At 44.4% G+C, this 14,328-nt stretch overlaps 1 protein-coding gene across 3 annotated transcripts in view; it reads right to left on the reverse strand.

Moving 5' to 3' along the window:
- Window positions 1-14,328, reverse strand: part of greb1l (GREB1 like retinoic acid receptor coactivator) — a 373,269-nt gene that overhangs the window by 5,582 nt on the left and 353,359 nt on the right. For all 3 annotated transcript variants that reach the window (XM_038809210.1, XM_038809211.1, XM_038809212.1), the window contains 3 exons: window positions 8,993-9,134; window positions 3,094-3,294; window positions 1,392-1,530 (listed from right to left, as the gene is read on the reverse strand). In XM_038809210.1, coding sequence (XP_038665138.1) covers window positions 1,392-1,530; window positions 3,094-3,294; window positions 8,993-9,134 — 482 coding nt within the window. The remainder of the gene's footprint in view (window positions 1-1,391; window positions 1,531-3,093; window positions 3,295-8,992; window positions 9,135-14,328) is intronic.

The raw sequence follows: 14,328 nt of genomic DNA on the forward strand, positions 1-14,328 counted from the left end.
TTCCAACCAAAGTGTAGTCAAACTTTAGGGGAAAGGAATAAGCAACTGGCATCATCCTTTTGGTTGATTGTACATTTGTACCAGCTGCAGCTGAAGTAAAGTGATGATACACTGTTCTGTGGAAACTAGAAATGGGTAAAATGAAATGAAATGAAAATCGCTTATTGTCACAAGTAGGCTTCAAATGAAGTTACTGTGAAAGGTCCCTAGTTGCCACATTCAGGCGCCTGTTCGGGGAGGCTGGTACGGGAATTGAACCCGCACTGCTGGCCTGCATTGGTCTGCTTTAAAAGCCAGCTACTTAGCCCTGTGCTAAACCAGCCCCTATGTCAGGAGAGCCAACTTGTTCCAGCTCGAAGAGGTAGACCATGGAGCAAACATCAAAAGATATGTCTCAGGGAGGAAGACTGCAACACCTAGAAAGCACTATCGGAGACCACCAGCAGGCTTTTGACCTCTGTGTTCATTAAGTAACTGTTTCATCATGGATCGATATGCGAGTGTAATTTCCCAGTCGTATTACAATTGCTACTTTGTCCTCCAGACTACACGGATGGTTAGATTATCTGTGAACAATGGGCGAATCTTCCAATATTCTTTCAGTGTCGGTTTCAGCCAGAATCTGGCGGTGTGGTTTCCATCATCACTCAAATAGAGCTGGCAACGCTGGCTCCACAGAGATCGGGGGCACCATCTTTAAAGAGTGCCCCGATCTGCGTCAGGATGATTGCCCCCAATCAAAAGCATCAAGGCAACCCCATCTTCACATAAAGGAAAAACACCCAATGGGGATCCCCAGAGGGACCGTCCAGTAGCAGGGCACTGCCTGGGCATGGCCCTTTCCCCTCAGGGGTTAGACTTACCTTCCCCCCCCCCCCCCCCCCCCCCCCCCGGACAGGTTCCCCTCAACTGCTTCAAATTTCTGAACACCTATTGAAAACCCTGCCAATGTGATGTCATTTTAGTGAGGTATGAATATTCAGTGAAGGAAACATCTGATGGGAAAGCCCTTAAATTGTAATAAACTGAATATAGTTAATTTAAATGAATTATCCAGCTGCTTATATCACCGGCGAGGGACGTGGACATTGGAAAACAAGATCTCGCCGGTGAGAATCTCGTTTTCCGCTTCTCGGGAGATTTTGCGCTCACATCGCTATTTGCGCTCACAGCGAATGCAAAATCACCCTCATTATTAATTTCATCGGAGCACTATCTGATAAGGCGTGACCTACGTTTTGTTTCCACCCAGTGTTGCCTCCGAATATAGTGGGTGCAAAATAGGGAAACTTATCAACTAGAAGCAAATAAACCTAAATATCAAACAGTCAAGTGCCCTGGTCACCCCTGTTAGTCGATTCAGCAAAAATGAAAAATAAAAATTCCCTTACCTTTAAGAAAGAGGAACTTTTTGAGAAAGTCAGCGACAACGAATGAGTCACAGAGGTAGAGGAAAAGCCCACCGAACAACACCTCCTCAAATTTTATGTTAACTGAGTGAGGTCGCGAACTTATGTAACAGACAGCAATCTAAGAATGGGAATAAATAAAAAATGTTAGGTGAAATGTTTAGGAATATCTGGTTCCTGATTATTACATATAGCACAGAATCAGGCTCTTCGGCCCAACCAGTCCCTGGTGGTGTTTATGTCCCACTTCAGCCTTTGATCCTTCCTCAATTAACTCTGCCGACATTACTTTCTATTCCCTTCTCCCACATATACTTATCTAGCCTCCCCTTAAATGCATCAATACTATTCCACCTCTTGTAATAGAGAATTTCGCATTTTTATCAATCCCTGGGTAAATAAAAATCTTTCACATTCCCTACTTGACCTCTTGGTGACTATCTTATGCTCATGGCTTCTAGTTTTGCTTTTCCCCACAAGTGAAAACACTCTGTACGGATGGGATTTTAGGGTCCCATCGAGGTTGGGAATGACAGGAGATGGAAAGGGTCTTAAAATACCATGCTGGCCAGGATACTACTTTGCTGACATTATTCCCATTTTGGAACCGCAGATGATTAGATGAATTATGAGCCTTGTTAAAGGCAGTCAACGGAGATCAAATTTTCATACAGCCAATGGAAATGGGAGCAGTTCAACTGTCTGTAAGAGGGCACCCAATGGCAGACCTGGATGCCAGCACTCCAAGCAGACCTAAAGGCCCTCCTGTTTACGAGTGCAGCCAAAGGGCATCTATTTGACGGATTCCCCCCACCCCACAAAAAAACAGTGGCGGGTTGGCTGCTTTCTCCATTTAAAAAAAAGTTAATTTCTGAAAATGTCAGCGAGGGGGCACTTTTATGATAAAGCGCCCTCTCCGTTACTTATCCTTTATTGCAGCTAGCTGCTTCTTTGAAGTTGGAAGGCATTTGATTGGCCTTCCAACCTCAAGAGCCCAGCTGCCATCCTTGGCTAAACTGCCTCTATGCCAATTAAGGTGGCATCAAAATGACAAAGTATAGCATGTGGGATTTCGGACCCTGAAACAGTCTCAGCCGCAAAGCAGCCCTCTGTAATTGTTCTATCAAAACCTTCCATCATTTTTAAAGTTAAGTCACCCGTCCGCTTTCTCTTTTCAAGAGAAAAGGGATCTGAGCTGCCTTTCCTTTTCTGACTGGGATCAGCTCTCAGTCCTTCTTGTTCATATTTTTTGCACCCACTCCAGTTCTTATGTAATATTTTTTATAATGTGGCAACCAGGTTTAATTTTAGTGATAAAGTCTGCAAACTCCAGGAGTTAATTTCTTAATGAAATGCTGAAGAACGTCGGAATCTGATGACCAGGCAGACCAATGACGATAACTGTCTCCTTTTTTGCAACTTTTTTGTGAAAATCCCCCCCCCCACCCTCCAAATACATTCATTTAAAAAAACCATGTTTCATTATATTGCTATTTCACTCAGGACACTCTTTTATCATAATGCTCATTCTTTCCTGTTGGAAGTGCCACTTGAATCAGGACTTGCCGAAAGATCAATATTAAATGTTACGAGTACTGTACACAATGGTGACATATGCATCTCAGAATTAGTGCATGGTTAACACTTGAGTTCATTGCAGTGGTTGATGTAGGCAAAGTCTCACCTCAGGACCCAGGTTCATGTAGCAATCAATAGCTAAAACGGGGTTCTTACTGTTGCGTACACCTTTAGGAAAGAGTCTGTAACTCGCATGTTGCAGGAACTTTTCCAGGAGAAACTGGGCAGGAGCAGCCAGCATTGTGCTTTCACTATCTGGAGCACAGACGTACTGAGAAGCAGAAATCATCTTCAGGCTATCACTCACCTGTACACAATAAAAACAAGGTTACCAACGAATATGTCAGGAAGGAAAATTAGTTGCTGTAAGGTTACCTTGATCAGTCCAAAGCTCCCAACCATTCCTTCCTGATACACAACAATATAATGAGACCCTTGGACACTAATCTTCACAAATATATTAATCAAATCAGTAAAATATACAACAATTTTAGTAGCGGCATCTACCAAAGAGGGAAAACATTGGTCGGGATTTTAAGGCCTTGCTATGGTGAGATGTGGCGAGCCAGCCAGAAGTCCATTGACTTGGGGTAAATTCCGCCAGGTGGGCAGGGCCGGCAGATCCTGCCAATGAGAACAGTTCATTAACTGCAAACGCACAGCTTGGATTTTCAAATTTTAACCAACCAATTAGGATCCACGTAATGATACTATATCAAGTATTTGCAGAGCTCTTGACATCATTTGGCTGGAGTATAAGTTTTACTCCATAGCTAATGTAAGGGTCCTTCCTGTTTATTCCCTTATTTCCCCTTTCTTGCTGTTATAACCTGCCTGCTTACCACTGGCTTGGGACTAATGCCAATCCCACAATCCTTTGCGAGTATGAGCTTCCCCAATGAGGGGGCGGAGAAATCATTGGCAGATTCCCGGCATAAATAAAGCTGGCCAGTTTGGAACCGGCTAGAGGAGAGTGAGCAGCTAGGGAGTTGCTGCTGCTGTTGTATATATACGTTATAGTAAATAAATGTTATTTCTTTCTATCCTTCAGCTCGTGCTGGATTCTTCGTGGCCATCACAAAACTTTCATTTTTGCCGTTACATTTTTGGACCATGGATGTTTAATGGATCTTTGATTTTAAAGCCAAGCAGTTTGTACGTTTAATTCAAACAGAGGATCCAGAAGGCTGTGCTATTTAAGACTGGTTGACATCAGTGATGACTCGGTTTGATTGATTTGACTGGTGGCTAATGAATTAGCCCATAAGGCTGTGTTCTGCCTGGTAACAGGTGGTGATTGGATCAAGGGTTGGGTTTTGGATTCGGTTTGATTCTTGGCAGACCTGAGGAAGGGCCACTGTCCTCTCCCCTCTCCATTTTCTCCAGAAAGGCTGTGTTTTTGAACTGACTCAGAGCCTGAACGAATCTATCTATCGGAGAACCATAACAGGCATTGCAGGCAGGAGAGAACCGATCAACACTCTCTGCAGAAAAGGCTGATGTGAACTGACCAACTCTCCAGAAAAGGTAGAATCTGGAAATAAACCACAAACTGAAAACAGAGTTTAATGTGAAGCAAAGTGACCTCTTCAGGAAAAGTGGTGATTAATATATTTTTACTCTACAGAGAAGACTATTACCAGCTGTAAACCAGAGGCATTAATCAGCAAGCATGCTGCAAGGAAAGCATATTAAAGAACTGCCATGGGAAGCAAAGACCCGTATTATTTTTACTCCTCCTCCCCCCCCCCTCCCCTTCTGTGATGTCTGTCTTGTGTGTGGGTTGAGGATGGGACAGTTCAGGGGGTAGTAGGTTAGCTTGCTGTTATCCAGCTGGATTTGCTCCATATTTCATTATTATTCTTGTTATAAATAAGTGGTAATTATGTTTCAACTTACATATCTGATGACTGTTATTATTGGGCAGCCAAGGGCCAAAGACTTTGCGCATTGTAGTAACCTAGCAAGGCTTAGATTTAGGTCCAATTAAAATTGAGTATTTTAAATTAAAGAATTCGCCCGATTAAATTGGATAGCCTAAATTAAAGAATTGGGCATTTGAAAATCTTACTGCAGTAAAACTTCAAGCAGGCTGTTGGAATTCAGACTTGACCAAAGTCAAACACACACAACCAACAGACAAGCCGCCAGATCATGTCTGGGCCTGTCCCATCAATCACCCATTAAAAATCATCGAACTCTACTGAGATCCAGTAGATCATCGCACCCTATTGACATGCACCGGCCTATTGTTAGAAGCTCTGATCGGGCCAGACTTTCTGTCACCTAGAGTTCCTGCCGTTACCTTATACAGCAACAAGTCACATGTAAGCAACAACATCAGGCAGACATCAAGAAACCCACTGAGTAATGCGATCCCTCCCAAGACCTCATTGGCCGGAAACCAGAGGAGTTTCTGGAAAGGCGAGAAGAGAGGGGGATAAAGGAACGCATTTCAAGACACACCAACAGCAAAGATTTGGTGTGCAAGGTCTCAGGAAAAGTATTGACCAGTCCGGAATGAAGGAAGGAAGCAAGGAAGAGACCACCAGCCCTCTTGCCTTGAAGATTTCGGACGAGCGTTCATTGCTGGACTCCACAAAAGGGGACCACGGAATGGAACTTGTGGGGAGTCTCCCAAGGGATAGGACGCCCCCATGTGCTTGCCTTCTGGGCAGAGTGGTGCCTCGGTACTGCTGGTGCCATGTGGGCACCTTGGCACTGCCAGGCTGGTACATGCAGGTTGGCACCCTGGCAGTGCCATCTGTGTGCCAGCCTGGCCCTATAAAGGTGCCCGGGTGGCACTGCCAACTGGTAGATGTGCTGCCAGGGGGCTAAACAGGCAGTGCTATTGTGCCAGGCTGGCATTTTTCCCGTGACAGGGATCGGACCCAGGGGCGGGTTTTTAATTCATTTATGGCTTGAATGATGTTCAGGAATGAAATAGCCACAAGTACATCAGTTCACAAAAAAAGGAATGAGAAACTGCATTTCAGGAACAAATGCGCAGAAGGTGGGTGACGATCAGCCCGCATTAGCAGTCAGCAAAAATGGCTGTGCGGGCGAAAAATCCCATGGGAATCGGAAAGCACAATTATTGTCGGTGAGGTTGTGTTTTCCGATTTTCCACTCCCCTCGCCAGTGATGTAATGAGGTTCAGGCCCAGAAAGGGAAGAAACCTCACTTTAATACAGTTTAATACACTTACCGAACCCCCTCACCACATGATCCCCCTCACTGAATATCCATACCCGACGTCATATGGCATCGGCGAAGCTTACAGCAGGTTTGGAAAAATGTGAATCAGTCGAGGGGATATCCCCGGGGCTGCAAAGTCTAGCCCCAGGGGAGGGAGAGGGGCATGCCCTTACAGTGCCTTGACATTGCCTTCTGGCATTGCCTCCTGGCACAGGCTGACAGTGATAGTGCCAACTTGGCAGTGCAATGGGAGGGGGACCTTCTGGGGGCAAGGTTCACATTGTGTCTGTTTTGGCGGGAGTTGGAACAGCCCCTGATGCTAATGCTTGTGGTTGGGGGAGGGGGAAGAGCCCTGATGCTTGTGGTGTTGTGGGGGACCCCCAATGTTGATGGTGGGAGAATAGGCACAATGGCAAGAGTCCCAATGCTGATGGCGGTGGGGGAGAGGGGAGATCCCCAATGTTGATACTTGTGATTGGGGGGAGGGGTGGTTGAGATGAGACTCCCGATGCTGATTGGGGCACTGTGTACTCTGTGGAGCCGGATCCATCAGGCACGCCGCGCCAGAGTTATGGCGTAAAACACGCCCACTGAATCTTCTTTTTCCAGAGAGGAACAAAATCGGGACTAAAAGCTCGACTGCACAGCAGGAGAGTGGCAGTCCGGGTTTTAGTCAGGGCCCGACACTCGAACAAATATGGAAAAATTCCGCCCAAGGTCTCTCTCTCAATGTTCTTCTTCCTTTCTGCACTTCTGAGCTGGATCTCCTGCCATTCTGGACTGGCAGATTAATCTCATTATGACCAGAGTGAAGCAGAGTAAAGCACTCCAGTAATGATTTGTCTCAATTTTAGCCTCAGGACAGAGATTCAATAACCCTAATGGCCTCTCTTAGTACGCATCAGCAACTTGAGTAGTTTTGCATGGCTGACTCAGGTCCACAAAGAACCAAGTTCAGAGTGCTAAAATCCATTTAACATCCTTACAGCTCAATGAAAGGGAGAGAGAAGAGATTACAATTTCATCAGCTTGAACAGGTGGAAGGAATTACATTTCCTACCTACACCACCTCGCAGCCCTCCTTTGGAGGGCAAGCTGCAACTATGAAAATATATCACTGCTTATAACCATGAGCCTACATTTTAACTCTTATTTGAGTTTATGAATGACTATGAATCAATCAACTGTGGCCAACTGAATAGACTATTCCAGGCCTTACTCTCGTGAAGCCTGAAAGTAGTCAAAAAGGAGTAACACACCTCTGATTTCTAGGAAGAATTCAAGCATGATAGAAGGAATATGCTGAGAATTGTTAAAAACTGCATTGGGGTTCGTCCTGTTCACAACTCTTGTCAGCAACATGTTAATATTCATGGCCTCAGCAGAGGGATCAAACCTCTATTTGAATTGAATTTTGTCAGTTCCAACATGGTTCACAGTGAAACTGTGTAACCAATCAAAACTATTCAGAATTGCGCTCAATTGCCAATTGACAACGAGAAAGGCCACAAGAATGTCACTTATTGTGTAGAGATGGGAAGTCAAAAGTTACAATCCTAAAAATGGGTTTTACATTACCTTTAATCTCCTATTCATAATTAAAACATAATTGCAATTATATTATGCACCTTTACTGGAGTTAGACAGCTCAAGACACTTGATTACAATGAAACAAATTGTACCCATTTTCTACATTTCCAGTCATGTATCATAATATAAGGCAATAGGAGTTTGGCTCAAACCTGAATTAGTTTAGAAGAAAATACTTAGACCCCTTAGAAGGAATGGGACAGATATTGTTGTCGGAATATTTATATTCAAAATGTACAGTACCTTCCTGCAAGGAACAGATGCACAGTTAAATGAGGGTATCCAAAACTCACTGTTCAAAGTATGCTGCTCCATTGTTAGCTTCAAACAAACAATATCTCACTGACTGACTCATCATTGAAATACATTGAGTACCATGAAGCTGTTACGTTTTTGAGCCAGATACAGAATAAATTGACCAGAGAAAGTTTGGACTTGTTGATTTCAATTTTAAGTACTCATTTGACAATGTGATAAATGTTAATTATTGCCCATCAACTTCACTGGCTCTAGGAGGTAATTATTAGGAGTGTGAAGATCCATTCCGTTTGATTTTATCAAACGATTAGCCTTGGTAATCGAACGGCCTTGTCATTCCCGACTCTGGGATGCGATGAGGTTGGTGAATTTCACGAGAGGCATGACGCAGTGCCTCGCTAGATCTAACGAGATCTTGCAAGACTTTGTAATCTGGATAAATGAGTCATTTGACCAGGATAGCACTGCCAAAGTGCCTGGTGACACTTCCAGGCTGGCAAGGGCACTGCCTGGGTGACAGTGCCAGGGTGGTACTGCCAAGGACCTGGGCTTGAGGGAGGCCATGCCCATGAAAGGCGGGTTGATGGAGGTCCTGAAAGAGGGCAGGGGCCAAAAGGGCAGGTTGGATGGCCTGAAAGGAGAGGGGGGTGCCATCAGCGACCCCATAGCAGGTGTCCTCACTTGGTAGTGGGGAGGGGAGAGGGGGTGACATTGTGGGCGGGGGGTGACATTGTCCCTGGGTGGGGGTCCCTCAGGCTCACTCAGAGAGTGGCACCTTTCAAAATAGCAGCCTGATCTCGGAGGAGTCGGTCTCGCCCATAAAACCTTTTTAAAAATCTCTTCCTTAACTTCACATGGCAAGAAAAGGTTGTTCACTTAGTCTGCTGCATGCATTTCAATGTCAGGTGAAATATATTCTTGTTTAGGATCAAACTATGTTCGTAAAACATATCACTTACCATGATCTTAGGTTTGATAACAAAATCTTTATGTCCCCCAACCTGGATGTATTTCTTCATAAGACTAAAGTGATTGAATCGACAAAGGAGTAAACCACTGCTATTTGTCCGTAGGTTGAAGTCAATGTCTTCACAGGTATATCTATTAGAAACAAAATGTTTTAGTTCTTTATATTTTCTCTCTACACAAGAGCCATTCACAGTAAAAGTTTATTTGGGCAATGATACAAACAGTGCTGTTGCACGACTATCCCATCTTCCACTGGCTAAAGGATTTACCAACTTTTCTGGCATCATTGAGGAAATTAGCATTTTAGATCTTCAGCCACTTTCATTGAGTCGGGCTGGTATTAATTTAATTTAATTTAATTTAATTTAATAATCTTTATTGTCACAAGCAGGCTTACATTAACACTACACGAAGTTACTGTGAAAGGCCCCTAGTCACCACATTCCGGCACCTGTTCATGTACATGGAGGGAGAATTCAGAATATCCAAATTACCTAACAGCACATCTTTCAGGATTAGGAGCACCCGGCGGAAACCCACGCAGACACGGGGAGAACGTGCAGACTCCGCACAGACAGTGACCCAAGCCGGGAATCGAACCTGGGACCTTGGCTCTGTGAAACAACAGTGCTAACCACTGTGCTACTGTGCCACACATATTGGAAGGCAATGTTAATCACACCAGCAGAGATGTCATGGACCATGGTTTACAGTTGGGAACCTTATGAAAGGTGATCTCAACTTGACATAATGAAATGCAGTATCATAAGTTCAATATGTTTTTAATACAGTGAGTAATGATGCGCCTTTATTTTAAAAAGGTGAGCGATTTCTAAATAACGCGGTTGCTAGGTTGTCAGCTCTAATATCTGGCAAACTATCAATGCAATGAATAGCAGTGTGAAAGTGGAGAAGTCTTTAGATGCATGAAAGTAAATTATCCACAAGATAAAATGCAAATCTGCATTGTACCACAGTGAATCCAGAGATAATGGTGTGAAATGTGCCCAGAACTTATATTATTTTCTTGAAGTTTGGCTCTGCCATCTGTTTGGCTGATTCAAAGCCTTGAAACGGCCAGGTGGCAGAGCTGAACTAAGATAATGAATGCTCATCTATCTGTCAAAGCTTTGACGGATGTCTGAGCTTCTGGCTGTCTTCAAAGGCTTTAATGGATTTTGCTCAGGAGGGCTTGTTGATACTGTTCAACAAAATCTCATCCTGAATGCCTGGCCGAGTTATAGTTGAGTCTGCTCAGCAAGGGTTGTTGACACAACTGGCAAGTGGAATGTGAGCTTGGTTATTTTGATAGACTGTAGAACTGTTAAGAGATGGTGCTTTTCAAGTGGATTTTCAAACAGTGTTTGTTTATTTTGACAAATGCATGAACGATTCAAAGATTTTCCAAAGTTATGATATTGCTTGTGAGTTCTGTTCAGAGGATAGGCGTAGTTCTGGGAGTATGGTGGGTGAGAAGTTATGAGGTGGGGGGTATGGGAGTCGGGGGGGGGGGGGGCATGGGGATGAAAGTTTTGGGGGTAACGGGATATAGGAGATGAACAGGTAAGGAGGCGGGGTTACGGGGATTCACACCAATTACCATAGTTTAATGGATAGAAGTGGGTCTTTTAACCTGGCTATCCCAATATTGGCCCACCTTCATCTCCTCCTTAGACCTGCTATCAGAGGATGGAAGCCTGACTCAAGCCCATCACTGCCACTCCACCAAGCAAGTAGCATTTATGGGCACTGCCAGCCAGGAGGCAAGATCACAACATTGGCAATCAGCTCAGCCATCTGATTGCCTATATCAACAGAAGCAGATTTAACAAATAGTCCAACGTGATTTACAAAACGGCTTTGTTATGATTGTGGGGTATTGCAGGAATCAGTGCTAGGGCCCCAGCTACTTAAAATAATATTAATGATTTAGATGAGGGTACTAAATGTAATATCTCCAAATTTGCAGATGACACAAAGCTGAGTGGGAGGGTGACCTTTGAGCAGAATGCAGAGATGTTTCAGTATGATGTGGATAAGCTGAGGGAGTGGGCAAATGCATGACAGATGCAATATAATGTGGATAAATGTGCGGTTATCCACATGGATAACAAAAACAGGAAGGAAGATTATCTGAATGGCTATAAATTAAGAGAGGAGAATATGCAATACAACCTGGGGTGTTCTCGTCTACCAGTCGCTGTACGTAGTAAGCATGCAGGTGCTGCTGGCGGTAAAGAAGGCAAATTATGTTGGCCTTCATAGTGAAAGGATTAGAGTACAGGAGGAGGGATGTCTTGCTCCAATTGTACAGTGCTTTGGTGAGGCCACACCTGGAATATTGTGAGAAGATTTGGTCTCCTGTTATCTGAGGATGTTCTTGCTGTAGAGGGAGTGCAGAGCAGGTTTACCAGGCTGATTCCTGGGATGGTGGGAGTGTCATATGAGGAGATACTAAGTTAGGTTTATATTCGCTCGAGTTCAGAAGAACGAGGGGGGATTTCATAGAAGCTTATAAAATTTTAACAGGACTAGACAGGGCAGATGCAGGATCAATATTCCCGATGGTGGGTGTGTCCAGAATCACGGGTCATATTGTAAGGCTACAGGGGAAGCCTTTTAGGACTGAGATGAGGAGAAGTTTCTTCACCCAGAGAGTGGTAAGCCTGTGGAATTCACTATCATAGGAAGCAGTTGAGGCCATTGGATGTTTTCAAGAAGGAGTTAGATATAGCTCTTGGGGCTAAAGGGATCAAAGGATATGGGGGAAAGCGGGAACAGGTTACTGAGTTGGATGATCAGCCATGATCGTATTGAATGGCGGAGCAGGCTCGTAGGGCCGAATGGTCTACTCCTGCTCATATTTTCCATGTTTATATGCTTGGCTGAGCTCATGAATGGCTAACAGACTCATCAACAATCTAGTCACGCAGTTGCTCGCATTGTGCGACTGACAGCTTCCTGAAGTTGTGGTAAGTTGTTTTTTCTTTGAGGTGCTTCTTCATTTCCTGTTTGTTTACCTGGACAAGATTAAGGAGTATTGAGAGAATTAAAGCTTTTTATACCGTGAATGACTATGATTGAATTACACTTTTATGGTATGAAACTGTAAAAGGGCTGGACAGACTAGATACAGGGAGGATGGTTTCCCTGGTTGGGAGAATTTAGAAGCAGGGACACAGTCTTAGTCTATGGGGCAGACCATTTAGGACTGAGATGAGGAAAAACTTCTTCCCTCAAAGGGAGTGAACCTGTGGAATTGTCTACCACAGAAGGCACGGGCGAATGGTCCACTCCTGCTCCTAATTTCTATGTTTCAATATTATGAGGTTGTAAGATGAGCATTTTTTCAAAGGAGATTTCCAAAGTGTGTTTGCTTATTTTGTCAGTTTCAAGAGCATTTCAAAAACTTTTTTTTTAATTTAGAGTACCCAATTAATTTTTTCCAATTAAGGGGCAATTTAGCATGGCCAATCCACCTAGCCTGCACATTTTTGGGTTGTGGGGGCAAAACCCACGCAAACACGGGGGGGGGAATGTGCAAACTCCACACGGACAGTGACCCAGAGCCGGGATTGAACCTGGGACCTCGGCGCCGTGAGGCAGCAGGGCTAACCCACTGCACCACCGTGCTGCCCCGCATTTCAAAAACTTGTCAGACCTGGCAATGCCTTATTGGTTCTGTACAAAGAACACTGGAAGAATGCATATGGAGATGCAGAGGGCAGGGCAGGACTATGGGAGGGCCATGGAGATGTTTATGAGGGATCATGGAGGGGAGCTAGGGACATGGGCACATGGAGGAGGCTTGAGGATATGATAGGGCACTAGGTGTAGATGAAGGAGTGAGACTGGGGGTTAGGGGACTAACAACTATGCCCAGGATTGGTAGTGTGTCCCAGCAAACCAAGGCAGGCCTTCTAAACCAGTCCACCTCACCACCTGGGCACCTTCATCGCTGCCTCAAGCTTAAGGCCTGATCAGGGAAACCATTATGAATTTCCCATCAGGAAGACTTGGCAGGACAAGGAGTTGTGGGCTGGAAGAGAGCCAAACAAACAGTTACCCATTTTTTTTATTTTCTCATAGAACCTGGACTCCAACAAGTTCCATATAGAAAGTTGAGATCTTCTCTGCTTTGCCTTGGCTCCCCACCACCTTTAAACACCTTTCTGCCACTCAGATGAGTTCCAGGAACTATTCCATCAGTCTCTGCCACTTGCATCTTGCTACTTGATAATCCACTCATGCCAACCAGCAAACTGCTTCTTCCTAACAACTGCAAACCATTGGAGGTATACATACATAAGAACATAAGAACATAAGAACTAGGAGCAGGAGTAGGCCATCTGGCCCCTCGAGCCTGCTCCGCCATTCAATTAGATCATGGCTGATCTTTTGTGGACTCAGCTCCACTTTCCGGCCCGAACACCATAACCCTTAATCCCTTTATTCTTCAAAAAACTATCTATCTTTACCTTAAAAACATGTAATGAAGGAGCCTCAACTGCTTCACTGGGCAAGGAATTCCATAGATTCACAACCCTTTGGGTGAAGAAGTTCCTCCTAAACTCAGTCCTAAATCTACTTCCCCTTATTTTGAGGCTATGCCCCCTAGTTCTGCTGTCACCCGCCAGTGGAAACAACCTGCCCGCATCTATCCTATCTATTCCCTTCATAATTTTAAATGTTTCTATAAGATCCCCCCTCATCCTTCTAAATTCCAACGAGTACAGTCCCAGTCTACTCAACCTCTCCTCATAATCCAACCCCTTCAGCTCTGGGATTAACCTAGTGAATCTCCTCTGCACACCCTCCAGTGCCAGTATGTCCTTTCTCAAGTAAGGAGACCAAAACTGAACACAATACTCCAGGTGTGGCCGCACTAACACCTTATACAATTGCAACATAACCTCCCTAGTCTTAAACTCCATCCCTCTAGCAATGAAGGACAAAATTCCATTTGCCTTCTTAATCACCTGTTGCACTTGTAAACCAACCTTCAGTGACTCATGCACTAGCACACCCAAGTCTCTCTGAACAGCGGCATGCTTTAATATTTTATGGTTTAAATAATAATCCTGTTTGCTGTTATTCCTACCAAAATGGATAACCTCACATTTGTCAACATTGTATTCCATCTGCCAGACCCGAGCCCATTCACTTAACCTATCCAAATCCCTCTGCAGACTTCCAGTATCCTCTGCACTTTTCGCTTTACCACTCATCTTAGTGTCATCTGCAAACTTGGACACATTGCCCTTGGTCCCCAACTCCAAATCATCAATGTAAATTGTGAACAATTGTGGGCCCAACACGGATCCCT

The sequence above is a fragment of the Scyliorhinus canicula genome, chromosome 10, assembly GCF_902713615.1.
Source record: "Scyliorhinus canicula chromosome 10, sScyCan1.1, whole genome shotgun sequence".
Lineage (NCBI taxonomy): Eukaryota > Metazoa > Chordata > Chondrichthyes > Carcharhiniformes > Scyliorhinidae > Scyliorhinus > Scyliorhinus canicula.